The sequence below is a fragment of the Balaenoptera physalus genome (assembly GCF_965194825.1).
Source record: "Balaenoptera physalus genome assembly, chromosome: 10".
Lineage (NCBI taxonomy): Eukaryota > Metazoa > Chordata > Mammalia > Artiodactyla > Balaenopteridae > Balaenoptera > Balaenoptera physalus.
This window is the reverse complement of record NC_138889.1, coordinates 83,648,682-83,661,290: the sequence shown is the minus strand read 5'-3', so window position 1 is coordinate 83,661,290 and position 12,609 is coordinate 83,648,682. Positions and strand designations below refer to the sequence as shown.

At 36.8% G+C, this 12,609-nt stretch overlaps 1 protein-coding gene across 8 annotated transcripts in view; it reads right to left on the bottom strand.

Annotated features, from left to right (window-relative positions):
• Positions 1–12,609, bottom strand: part of METTL15 (methyltransferase 15, mitochondrial 12S rRNA N4-cytidine) — a 372,683-nt gene that overhangs the window by 215,559 nt on the left and 144,515 nt on the right. For all 8 annotated transcript variants that reach the window (XM_082476635.1, XM_082476636.1, XM_082476638.1 and 5 more), the window contains 2 exons: positions 5,636–5,827; positions 93–271 (listed from right to left, as the gene is read on the bottom strand). In XM_082476635.1, coding sequence (XP_082332761.1) covers positions 93–271; positions 5,636–5,827 — 371 coding nt within the window. The remainder of the gene's footprint in view (positions 1–92; positions 272–5,635; positions 5,828–12,609) is intronic.

Sequence of the window (12,609 nt, the reverse complement as noted above, 5' to 3'; positions counted from 1 at the left end):
ACACACGCACATAGATGTGTGTGTGTGTGTGTGTGTGTGTGTATATATTTTTTTTTCTTCTCTCAGACACTGTTCAGAATTAATGAGGGTACCTGCAACAATGCTGGCAAGCTGCTGGGTTCTGGTGATGGGGTAGATGCTGCGTGCCTGAACGATTGCTGAAGCGATTTTCTTGGCGTGCTTCTCCTCCCCGTATGTTCTCAGGATGGATGCAAGTGCCTGTTGATCTAAAGCGTTCACAACATCAGCTGCGGTGGGCATGTCAGGGTACCTACGCAGAAGAAGAGCCAATTAGTTCACTGACGTCAGTTTTCATTGACAAGAGGTGAAACTTCAGAGTACTGAGACATAAAGTCAGGCATACACACATAGTCTAAGAGGTCTTCTGAGGTTTTTAAAGTCACAGACTGAAATCTTACACAAATGAAATAGATTTTCCATTTCAAATACCCATGATTATGGCAAGTGGGACTGTGTGTGACATTCATTAAGGTCAAGGGCAGCAGAAAGTTAAAATGCTTTACTAGCCTTTAATTCAGAAAGAAGTTATTATTGCTTATGAAGATTTCTCCTAAACTAAAATAATGGAAAATGTTTTGGATTTAGTTTGTTCAAATTTAAATTACTGCTTGATTTTTTTTTTTTCAGTATAGAAGATACAAGGCTTACTGACTGATATTTAAATGAGCCTAGATATCAGGAACTTAACTAAATCTAAGACTGTAAAGTAACCAACTATTTATATGAGGGTACAAATTGAATTTAGAAAGTCTAAAAAAGAAGATACTGCTGGTCAGTTTCCCTCACAAAAACTAGATCAACCTTAATAGTAATAACATATATTATTTCAAATTGTTAACAATATGGGCTTATACACCCATGACAAAAGCCACCATGGGGTAAAATCTGGTAATTAACAAACAATATTAAACAGGCCTAGATGGTAATTTCAGGTGGAGGAGACAAAGCAATACCAACCTCTGGTCAAATAGAATAAATTGTAGTAACAGGAAATAGTATTCACTTTGTCAGGCCATTCCAATTTACCTCAATTTAGGGAAATGCATCAAGAAATTTTAAGTGATGAGCTAACTGAGATCTTAATTATTAGAAAGATAGCCTTGCTAATAGTACAGTTCTCTCTCCTGTAGTTAATATGTTGGATTGATTGTTGGTACCATACTGTAATGACTTTAAGTAACAAGGATATGGTAGCTTTAAGACCTGACCATCAATCAGAGTGGGGTTGCCAAGGAATACCTGAATCCGTCCTTAAAAATACTACATTGCACCTTGTTAACATGTCTAGTACTACCAGGAAAATAATTTTGTTGTTGTCCTTTGCGTGTCCCCTATTTCGCCATGACCTCCATCTCTCTTCTCTCTCTCTCTCTCTGTGTGTGTGTGTGTGTGTGTGTGTGTGTGTGTGTGTGTGTGTAACCTTGTTTTCCAGATCCTGTGATTCTTTTTTTTTTTTCTTTTTGGCTGCCATGGTACTCCCAGATCAATGAACATCCTATAAGGTAGCCTATTTCCATCTCAACAGGCTTTGCTCCTTCAATAACAGCTTTAAGGATAAAGATTTGGTCTATAGAGTCAGATCAACCTCGATTAGAATCATAGTCTTGCTACTCATATTGTGTAAGCTTTTGAACCTATTGGAGCCTCAATTTCTGACCTGTAAAATGAAAGTAACAATGCTTACCTCACAGAATTGTTGAGAGAATTAAGGGTTCGCGCGATTATAAACTAGATAGTATAACGCCTGGAACAGAGAAACTCAATGAATGTCACTGTCCTTTAGATCTCGTCCATTCCTAGATTTGCCAAACATCATTCTTGGCCTAACTGAAAAATCCCTGTTAGATCTTACCTAGCTGTTAATTCAACTGCCCAAACCACCAAGCATCAGAATGAAACTTGTTAGTGATGGTAAATTCAGACTCATAGAATATATGTACAGTTCTACCAGGACAATTCTAAGATTAGTATGGATGTACTCAGCAGTTTTTTTTTTTAATACCTTTCTACTTTTAAGTAAGAAAATTAAAAGAGCATTTTGCTCAAATACAGTTCAGTGGATAATAGGCATAATTTTATTTTACTCTCATGTTCACATAGAATAGCAGTGTATTGGGTTAGCCAAAAAGTTCCTTCGGTTTTTAAGTAAAAATAAAAGACATTTTTCATTTTCACCAAGAATGTTATTGAAGAACGTATTCACCATTTTGTTCCACTACCTTCTGCCATTTTTCTTCATAATTCCATCTTCCCAAAACTTTTTTATCTTTTTGAGCAAAGAACTGTTCCAGGTGCCTTTTACAGTCTTCCAGGGAATTGAAATTTTTTCCCTTAAGAGAATTTTGTAAAGACTGAGATAAATGGAAATCCGAAGGTTCAATGTCTGGGGAGTACGGCAGATGAATCAGAACTTCCCAGCCAAGCTGCAACAGTTTTTGCCTGGTCATCAAAGAAACATGCAGTCTTGCGTTATCCTGCTGGAAGATTATGCATTTTCTGTTGACTAATTCTGGACACTTTTCGTCAAGTGCTGCTTTCAGTTGGTCTAATTGGGAGCAGTACTTGTTGGAATTAATCGTTTGGTTTTCTGGAAGGAGCTCATAATAAGAGTTCCCTTCCAATCCCACCATATATCACCTTCTTTGGATGAAGACCGGTGTTTGGTGTGGTTGGTGGTGGTTCATTTAACTTGCCCCACAATCTCTTCCATTCCACATTATTGTACAGTATCCACTTTTCATCACCTGTCACAATTTGTTTTAAAAATGTAAGTTTTTGTTAGTTTCACTAGAGAATCGCATGCAGAAATATGGTCAAGAACGTTTTTTTCCGCTAACTTATGTGGAACACAAACATCAAAGCGATTAACATAACCAAGCTGGTGCAAATGATTTTCAGCGCCTGATTTGGATATTTTGAGTATGTCGGCTATCTCCTGCGTGGTATAACATTGATTGTTCTTAACTAATGTCTCAATTTGATTGCTATCATCTTCAACTGGTCTACCCGGCCACGGAGCATTGTCCAGCGAGCAATCTCCAGCACAAAACTTTGCAAACCACTTTGACACGTTTGATCAGTCACAGCACCTTCTCCATACACTGCGCTAATCTTTTTTTTGCATCTCATTTGTGTTTTTACCTTTCTTGAAATAATAAAGCATAATATACAGAAAATGTTGTTTTTTTCCTTCCATCTTCAATATTAAATGGCTATACAAAAATTCACCAATTTTGATAAGTTTTTTTTTAATGCATGGTGATTTGACAGCTGTCACAATACAATCTAACAAAATTGTTTCGAATGAAGTGAAAGACAACTAAGGGCTACTAGAGCCATCTTACGGAAAAAAACGAACAAACTTTTTTGGCCAACCCAAGTTTCCATAGGGCTACAAGGCAAAAGGGGCGATAGTCTGGAAAACTGATAGGCTGTTAGGAGGCTTCAGAATAGGCATTCAAATAGTGAAGAAGCTAACATACAAAATCTGCCCCTCCAAATTAAAAGTTAAGAGATCTTGTCAGTCCTCCAGAGATCACCAACTTACAAATGACTACACTCAGGAGAGAAAGAAAATATTAACATAATTTATTGCATAAATATTGCCATAATTTATGGCAGTTCATTTATTACCTTCTAGTGAAGAATACAACTGACAACAGAGCTAGACCTGCAAGTCCTTGAAGCTGGGAACTTCTTTCTGCTATATGAGAACTTACTATAATCTGAAAGCTATTGTTGAACTTGGGGTAGTACAGAATTGACTATGCTGTAAGATTCCACTGTTAAATGGCAACAGGTTAAGAAAGCCTCTTGCATCCATCTTCATCACAGGGAAATATCAGCTTCCAGGATCTGACTGGCCAAATTTATTGGCTTGGACTCCCTCTTCCCATAATACCACTTAGATTAGCATTGAACATATTTGCATCTCCAACTTTCCCTTGTCTATGAATTCATGTGAACCAACTCCTCCTTTCTGAATGCCATGAACTTTCTTCAGATATGTTAACATCTCTGATTAGTTTACAGCCTATGCTATCTACCTGGAAGCCATCCAGCTTTTCAAGATACATTTGCTCAATACTATTATTATCCATTACATATTGACTTAGACTTTAATTCTCAAGGGCTTATTTTCATGTTCGTAGGGGAGAACCTCAGGAACCCTCATTCATAGACTACAGTTTGATGATGTCTCTACATTAACAATATGGGGATTTATTACTATTAACTAGAAGCTTTGTTCACTGTATTTCAGAAGGCATCCTTAGTAAGACATAGGAACAGCAGAAATTTGCTTCACATTTTATTACCTCTGCACAACAACCTCAATCTCCAAACATGAGAAGATATTTGACCTTTACTATTAGTCATTGGTCTTTAAAGGATTTTTATTATTTTCTTTTATGACATTCTTCATTCCATGAATGCCAATTTGTGCAAATGAAGGTATAAGACTCAGAACAAAAAGGTTCCAACAAGTATGAGTCACACTCTAAGTTAACAGGTCATATCGAAACATGGGGAAAAGGCTATATGTGAATAATTACCATGAGACAAAGAAGTTTGTGGGAAAAAAAAGTCAAAGTCAACTCAATATTAAATTGTTGACTTAAACTGGACATTAAATTTCTCATATAAAGGTCCTTCTGACAGATTGGAAGAAATGTTGGAAAATACATTTGTTTCAGTAGAAATGTTTGTGCAGGTCTAGAATTGCAGATTAGTAACAGAATAGCTTACAAATTTAGATAGAAGAAAGATTAATGCTCTTTTAGAAAGTAAGCTTCCCAAATGTAGGGGCCATGATAAATAATTTGGTGGAGGGGGTGCATAAAATGAGAAAAATACGCTTAAGCTTTGTTTCGTAGGTACAGGCTATTCAGTTCCTGGGCCAGTGTTGGGCATAGAGACAAGTGCTAATCTAAGCTTTTAAGATTAATTTAGATTTAAAAGAAATTATCCTATACTTTCCTAGAATGTGACCCTCTTTGTGTTATTTAATATATGTTACCTATTTAAATGATGGAGAACAAATGTATTTCCAAGGTGGTGAGAAATGAAGAGGAGGTGTAAAGCTGTCTTACACACAGTACGGTGTCTGATTTAGTACCATAAATTTTAGTTTCTCTGGAGAAGGTTGAATCCAAGTGACTGTACAGGAAACAGGACAAAATACACAATTGCTGACCTCTAGGATCTTGCCTTTTATGCAGTATTCAAGAGAATATGCATTAAATATAGTTCCTTTTACTTTTCACAAAAGGCATAGTTGGGCCTGCACCAAAATGAAACCGTTGCTTCAGTATCATATTAATATTGTTAGTAGTCTAAAAGATCACATTGTATCTGTAAAAAAGAAAATCAGTATTAAAGTTATCCTCTTCACTACTCTGTGTAAAGACTGCAATGATTTTTCTTTTAGAATCCCAAATCTAGAGAAAGACTAAAGCCTATAATGAGTAGCAAACAAAACTGATTTATTATGTATGGATAGTGTTAGGTGTGGGCGTGTGATGGGAATTCTACAGTCTTAAAAGGAAATTAAATTCAGAGTGTTTTTGAGAAATTGATTTCTTGTTATGAGGAGAAATGCTTTATCAATACTCACCTGCAACCATCCATTCTCATGTCCAAGGGACCATCCTTCCGAAGGGAAAAACCTCTTTCAGGGGCATCAAGTTGCATGGAGGAACACCCAAGGTCCAAAAGAACTCCATCCAAAGTCCCTGGCTGCACTCCAGCTTTCATTAGTAAGGCTTCTGCCTGGCTGAACTGGCTCAGGATGGCTCGGATCTGTTTACTGGGGATAAACCCAGGAGATGGAAAAAACACTTATGTCATATTAAAGCCTTTCTTAAGGTCTAGGATCAATGAAAGGGAGCACATTCTATTATTAGCTTATTTAACCAACATATGTTTACTAAGTGCCAACCACATGCTTTATACTATATAAGGACATACAGATATGGAAACTCTGCATCTTTGGTTTCAACACCAGAGGTGGTTTAACATAATTTTATTCTTGCTAATAAACACAATTTATTTTATACCTTGTGAAGGTATATAAGTTCATGAATTAGAAAAATTTGCTGGTCGGACCAGTCTTTTTATTATTTTTTTTCTAAAAAAAAATTTTTAAATCTCTGGGCTGGGAAAAGAAACATATGCCATTCTATCAAAAGAATAAACACCTGTGCCCTGTTGGTAGGAGTGTAAACTGGTATAGCCACTATGAAAAACAGTATAGAGGTTCCTCAAAAAATTAAAAATAGAACTACTATATCATCTAGCAATTCCACTTCTGGGAATATATCCAAAAGAAATAAAAACACTATGTTGAAGCGATATCAGCACACTCATTTTCATAACAGCATTATTTACAATAGTCAAGACATGAAAACAACCTAAGTGTCTGTCAATGGATGAATGGATAAAGAACTTGAGATGTGTATATATATATATATATATATATATATATATATATATATATATATATATTATTCAGCCATAAAAAAGAAGAAAATCTTGCCATTTGTGACAATATGGATGGACCCTGAGAGCATTATGCTAAGTCAGACAGAGAAAGACAAATACTGTATGATCTCATTTATATGTGAAATCTTGAGATTGAAAGAGAGACGGAGAGAGAGAGAGGGAGAGAGAGAGAGAGGGAGGGAGAGGGGGAGAGAGAGAGAGAGAGAGAGAGAGAGAGAGAACCATGCTCGTAAAAAAAGAGATGAGATTTGTGGTTACCAGAGGTGGGGGATGAGGTAAGGGGAATTGAATGAAGGTGGTCAAAAGGTACAAACTTCCAGATAAATAAGACAAATAAGTACTAGGGGTGTAATGTACAACACGATGACTATAGTTAACACTACTGTGTAGTATTTATGAAAGTTGTTAAGAGAATAAATCCTAAGAGCTCTCATCACTAGGAAAAAAAATCCCTTTCTCTTTTGTGTTTATATGAGATGATGGCTGTTAACTAAACATTGTTGTAAGCATTTCATAATATATGTAAGTCAAATCATTATGCTGGACACTTTAAACTTGTACAGTGTTATATGTCAATTATTATCTCAATAAAACTGGAAAAAAGTAAATTTAACTTTTAACTAGTAAACCAATTTAAATATCTTTTTTCTTTCTGTTTTATTACTTATTATGTGTCAAACACCTTCAAGCCAACCATTTTAGCTTTCTCCATATTCTTCACATAATTCAGGATAGGGGTGCTGTGTAGCTGCACACTTGAAGAATGAAACTATGCCTAAAATAAATGCCTTCTTACAGAAGCAATGTTTTAGCTCTCAGCAGGGATTCTGAAGTGAATGGAGCATTCAGAATTAACAGACAGGCAAGGAGTTGGGATCACCTTACAGCTATATTAATTCTCCTTCCTACACAAAGTGAGATGCTGCCTTCAGGGTTCTTCAGAAGCCCTAGGGCAACTGGCATGCATTTTGGAAGGGGAATGAGAAGAGAAAAATTGGGCAACACTCCCAAGACCTCATTCCCTCCATCTACAGGTGTATGGAGTGAGGGTGGATTTCAACAGTGTTGGGGAATTCATATCTATGATATTTACTTATATGTTATGTTGTTTAAGGAGAATTTCACAGCTCATTGGTAATTTTTTCTCAAATTCCAATGGAGAAAGTGATTTTCAGATTCACTCACCAAATACTCACTAAATATCTGCTATGTGTCAGGCATTATGCTATTCTGAGGTATAAACAGATTAATAAATCATGGCTTTCTGAGCTTTGAGCTGAGAGAAAGGTATATAAATAAACAGTTTGCAAAACAATCTCATGGGTGCTAATAGTAGAGACAGACAAATTGCTGTGTCTGTATTTGGAAAATATAAAATGAATGCTAATACTAGCATTGAAAACAGAAATAGTAGAATCTTGGGATTGGAAGGCAACTCACAAATCATTTGTTCCAATTATTTAATTGATGTTTGAATCTTTTCCCTTTCCACCATCACTGCTGGGGGGCAGGGTGGGGAGGAGACTCATTGTTTTAATATCTCTCATTCACCCCATTGGTGAGGAAGGGATTCCCATTCTAAAATTATGGAAATGGTCAAGTGAACACACAGCACCCGACACTGGACAGATGAGACTGACAGGAGTTTATTAATCACATCCACTCACAGCCCAGGGGAGGAGGACACCAAATGCCATGCATGGCTACATGGGTGCTGCACTCAGGAACAGAGTGGACGACAGGCTGTGAGGAGCAGATTTTATGGTATCAATAGGGTAGGGTGCCGCATGCCCAAGAAAGGATGTGTTGGCTTGTTTGAATAATTCCACGGGCTGGCAGGGAACTGAAACCTGCTACTCAGGGATAAGCAGGTATTATGCCTGATCGCTTTGATAAGGAGTGTTGTTTGGCTAGGAACCTTCTCTGTGGAAGCACAGTGGGGAAGAAAAGTTGTGGTTAGGCCATTTAAGATTCTTCCAGCTTTCCCTAAATGTCAAGAACACATAATACTGGGCTTAAATTTTAGGCCTCACCTCACAGTCATTTAGCCCGTGTTTGAACATTCCCAGTAAATAAAAACTCACTATTGGTTTTTGGTTTTTTAAAAGTTTTTTTAGTCAGTTGTTTTTTAGTGAAGTTGCTGGCTGTTTCCTCACTATTTCTATAACTTTTGTCCCAGGTATCAGTCCATGGAAAACAATTAAAAACCCATGGCAGCCTGTTACATATCTATTGTTAGTTATTGTAAGCGATACTTGTTGGCTACCTCTTAGTTGCCAGTCTCTTTTTTCCAACAGGACGTCAAAATTTCAGCCTTGTATCTTGGGAGAGAATGATCATATCCATGATTGTTTATATGTCAACTTGGCTTGGCAAAAGTAGCCAGTTATTTAATCAAACAATGATCTAGGTATTGTTGTGAAAGTTTTTTTAGATGTGGTTAACATTACAGTCAGTTCCCTGTAAGTAAAGGATATTACCTTCCATAATGTGGGTGTGTGCCATCCGATCAGATGAAAGGCCTTAAGAGCAAAAAATGAGGTTTCCCAGAGGAAAAGGAAATTCAATCTCAAGACTATAGTATCATCTCCTATCATAGTTTCCAGTCTGCTGGCCTGCCCTACCATTTCAGACTTGCCAGTCCCCACAATGCAAGTCAATTCCTTGGATAAATCTCTCTCTCTCTCTCTCTCTCTCTCTCTCTCTCTATATATATATATATATATATATGATGTGTGTGTATGTATATGTATGTATATCTCCTACTGGTTCTGTTTCTCCTGAGAATTCTATCCTAATGGATATAATATCTCTGCTCAAGAGGTGGATTTCTGATTAGCTAAGCTAATTTGCACACATGACCACCATGGCCCCTATAATTTTTTCTAAGATTGGCATGTGTCACACCTCTGGCCAATAAGATACAAGAGATATTTCCTAGGGACTTGGGGAAAGAAAATTCTTTTCTTCCATTGAGCTATGGGAAGAAAAATGTTTTTCAGACTCTCACTTGATATGAAAAAGCACATAGCTCTGATCATTGCCAGCAGATATCTTGGCCCAAAGAAGGGAGAGGGTAGCAGCCAATTTGGCCAAAACTCTACAAAGCAGAGAGAAAGATTAACCACGCCATTAGACTGAACCTCACCTAAAATCCAACTTGTCTCTGAACTTTTGAGTTATATGAGCCCATAAATTACCTTTGTTATTTAAAACCAGTTTGAGTTGTTTTTTTTTTTTTTACTTGCAATGGAAAACATAACTATTATAGCTATCATGCTTCTCAGGTGTTCATTTCTCTAAATCATACAACTCTTGTTTCTTCTGCTATTCTCTACGCAAAAAGTCTTTCACCATGCAAGATGCTCTTTTCTGAATGTGTCCCGGTTTGCCTATGTCCCTAGATCTGAACTCCATAATGATCAGCACAGAATAAAGTAAATTCTTTCCTCTTTTGTTCTAGTTATTATATTAATACAGCTCAAGATCATAATAGTTTTAGAATTTGTTTCACACTGTTGACTTATACTATCTAATACCATTGTACACCACTGCTAAGCCTGTTTCCTCCACACTGTACTTGGGCAGTTTTGTTTTGTTAATTATTGTAGATCTAGTACAATCTCTAACCTACATATTTTCTACAACCCTTTAGGATCCAGGTATTATCTTGAACCATAGAAATCTTCTTTACACTGCAGCAAAAGCCTCAAACAAATCACTATTGCCCAGTCTTAATTCCTTAGCATTAGAGCTATATCCTGCTTAAAGCTAATAATATAATTGTAAAATAAAAATAATATCTTATAGGAGATGTTTGCATTCTTGGACACCTTCAAACACAACTGTTTAACACTAACATTCAGATAGTTTTAGGCATGACAAAGAGTAAGTAACAAAAATATAATCCTCATCATAATCATATACAAGTATGAGAATATCATATGGGGAAAAAAAAGTAACCATGAGACAACACCACAAAGTAAATCATGTGTTTAAGGCAGAGTCTTCTGATACTATATCAGTTATGTTTCTAGAATTAGATTATTCTCATAGTAAAAAAAACCATCTAAAAGTATACCAACAAACTGTTGAAAACTTAGCCTTAACTTCAGACCCTGGGGCATTATTTCACATATGCAATTATACTGAGGCTAATTTTCCTGGGTAGGCAGATTCCACACCCACTTTTTTCTTTCTTCTTCTCTTTTTTCTTTCCTTCCTCTCTCCCTTCCTTCCTCAGGTCCTCTCTCTTCCTTCCCTCCCTCCCTACTTCCTTCCTTTCTTCCTCTTTTATTCAAATTTTAAGTTCTTAGTATTTTTGCATATGTATTTTACAAGTGTTATAAAGCAAGTAACAGAAAAGTGTGAATTCGCCAGGGAGGATCATGATGGTCACAAAAACAGAGCCAAACCAGGACATTTAGCCATAACTACACATACAGAATTTGTTTATCATTGTCATCATCATTTGTCATTACCCTAGGAGCCCCAGGATGTAAAGTAAAATGTTGCTTGTGACTCAAAGCACATGTTACATGAGAAGATTCTACAACCCAACGCCAAGAAAAATAAGGCACTTAGCAATAGAGTGCCAGTAATACCCTGGTTCCTGGAAGCCAGTTTTTGAGGCTTTGACCATCATAAGTATTGTTAATCTTGACTCTGGCAAGTCATCTGCACTTGGAGTACAAGTTTTGGGTTTGTTTTATTATAAAGGATCCTAGTACATACTGAGGCTAGTGATGTAAGAGTAGCTACTACGTGATTTAGGATTAAACATGGAACTTCATCATTCCTCTAACTGCATACAGTCTAATGATAGCAGTTAGGGATAGATTACTCAACGAATTATAAAAGTAGATCCAGATTCTTTCTAAAAAGAACAAATCATTTAGCTGTGAAGGAACTGAGGTCTTAGACAGGGATATGGAAACAGATTCAGGCATGAAAGAATAAGTTAGACATATAATTTATTAGAACTGGCTCAGTCACTAAAATTGAGGCATCAAGTCAGTATCAGCAGCGAAGGCAACTTCATGTAAAGTCACCTAAGCCACAGACTAGGCCATCTTCAGTCCATTATCAGGAACCCTGTGGTGAAATCTGAGGGTACACTGAGCTAGCAGATGGATATGCAGAGAACTCTGATCATATGGACCAGAGTGACAAGCAGAACAATGTAAAGAAGAGAAGAAAACTAACATTTCTTAAGAAGATGACAGGAATGTATTCAGACACTTAAAGTTCGTTTCAGGGTTCACTTTGTCATTTACTTTAATCATTCATTTTGTGTGTGCATTTGAGGGCATACCTAGGTGATTACATTCCCTAAGAGGATATGAAGAGCAAAATCCAAATTGTTTTTGCAGGGGTGAAGGTCTGATTACAGTGGATCCAAGCCTTTCTCACGTTAGTATCAGCATTAATCCATGAAATCCCAGTGTGCTACCTGTTTTCTAGTCATTAAATTTTATTGGTCTGTAGGCACAGAGCAGGGGCCTCGGCTGTTTTTATCACTGCATTAGGCACCCCCCAAGCAAGGAATTCAGAGGGAGCCAAAGCAGTGGATGAAAGCATAGCTCATATTTGAGCAATGGTAAGAGCAAACATTTGTAGAATGCTTCCTATGTACTAGACCCTGTGCTAAGTGCTTTATACTTATTAAATCATTTCATCCTTATGATAACCCTATGAGCTAGGTGATATTATAACCCACATTTTGCAGATGAAGAAACAAGTACAGAGAATGAAGTCACTTACTCAAGCCATATAGCTAGTAAGTGCTGGAATTAGAATGCAAACTCAGTCCTGTCTGGCTCCAGAGTCATGTTCTTAACCACTACACTGTAATACCTAGGTTTCTATTTATTTAGTGCCATTTCAGACCTCTAACTCTTCATCATTATAACCTTGTCATGGTCCATAAATTTGCCTAGTTTTCCTGATTTTTTATTAAAATGCTTTAATTGTTGTCAACGTTTGCCACATCTTCATAGCTATAGGTCTGCAGATTCAGCACTCAACAAATATTTGCTGAACAAGGATTATCTACCAGGTACTGGATACAGGAATATAAAAATGAAC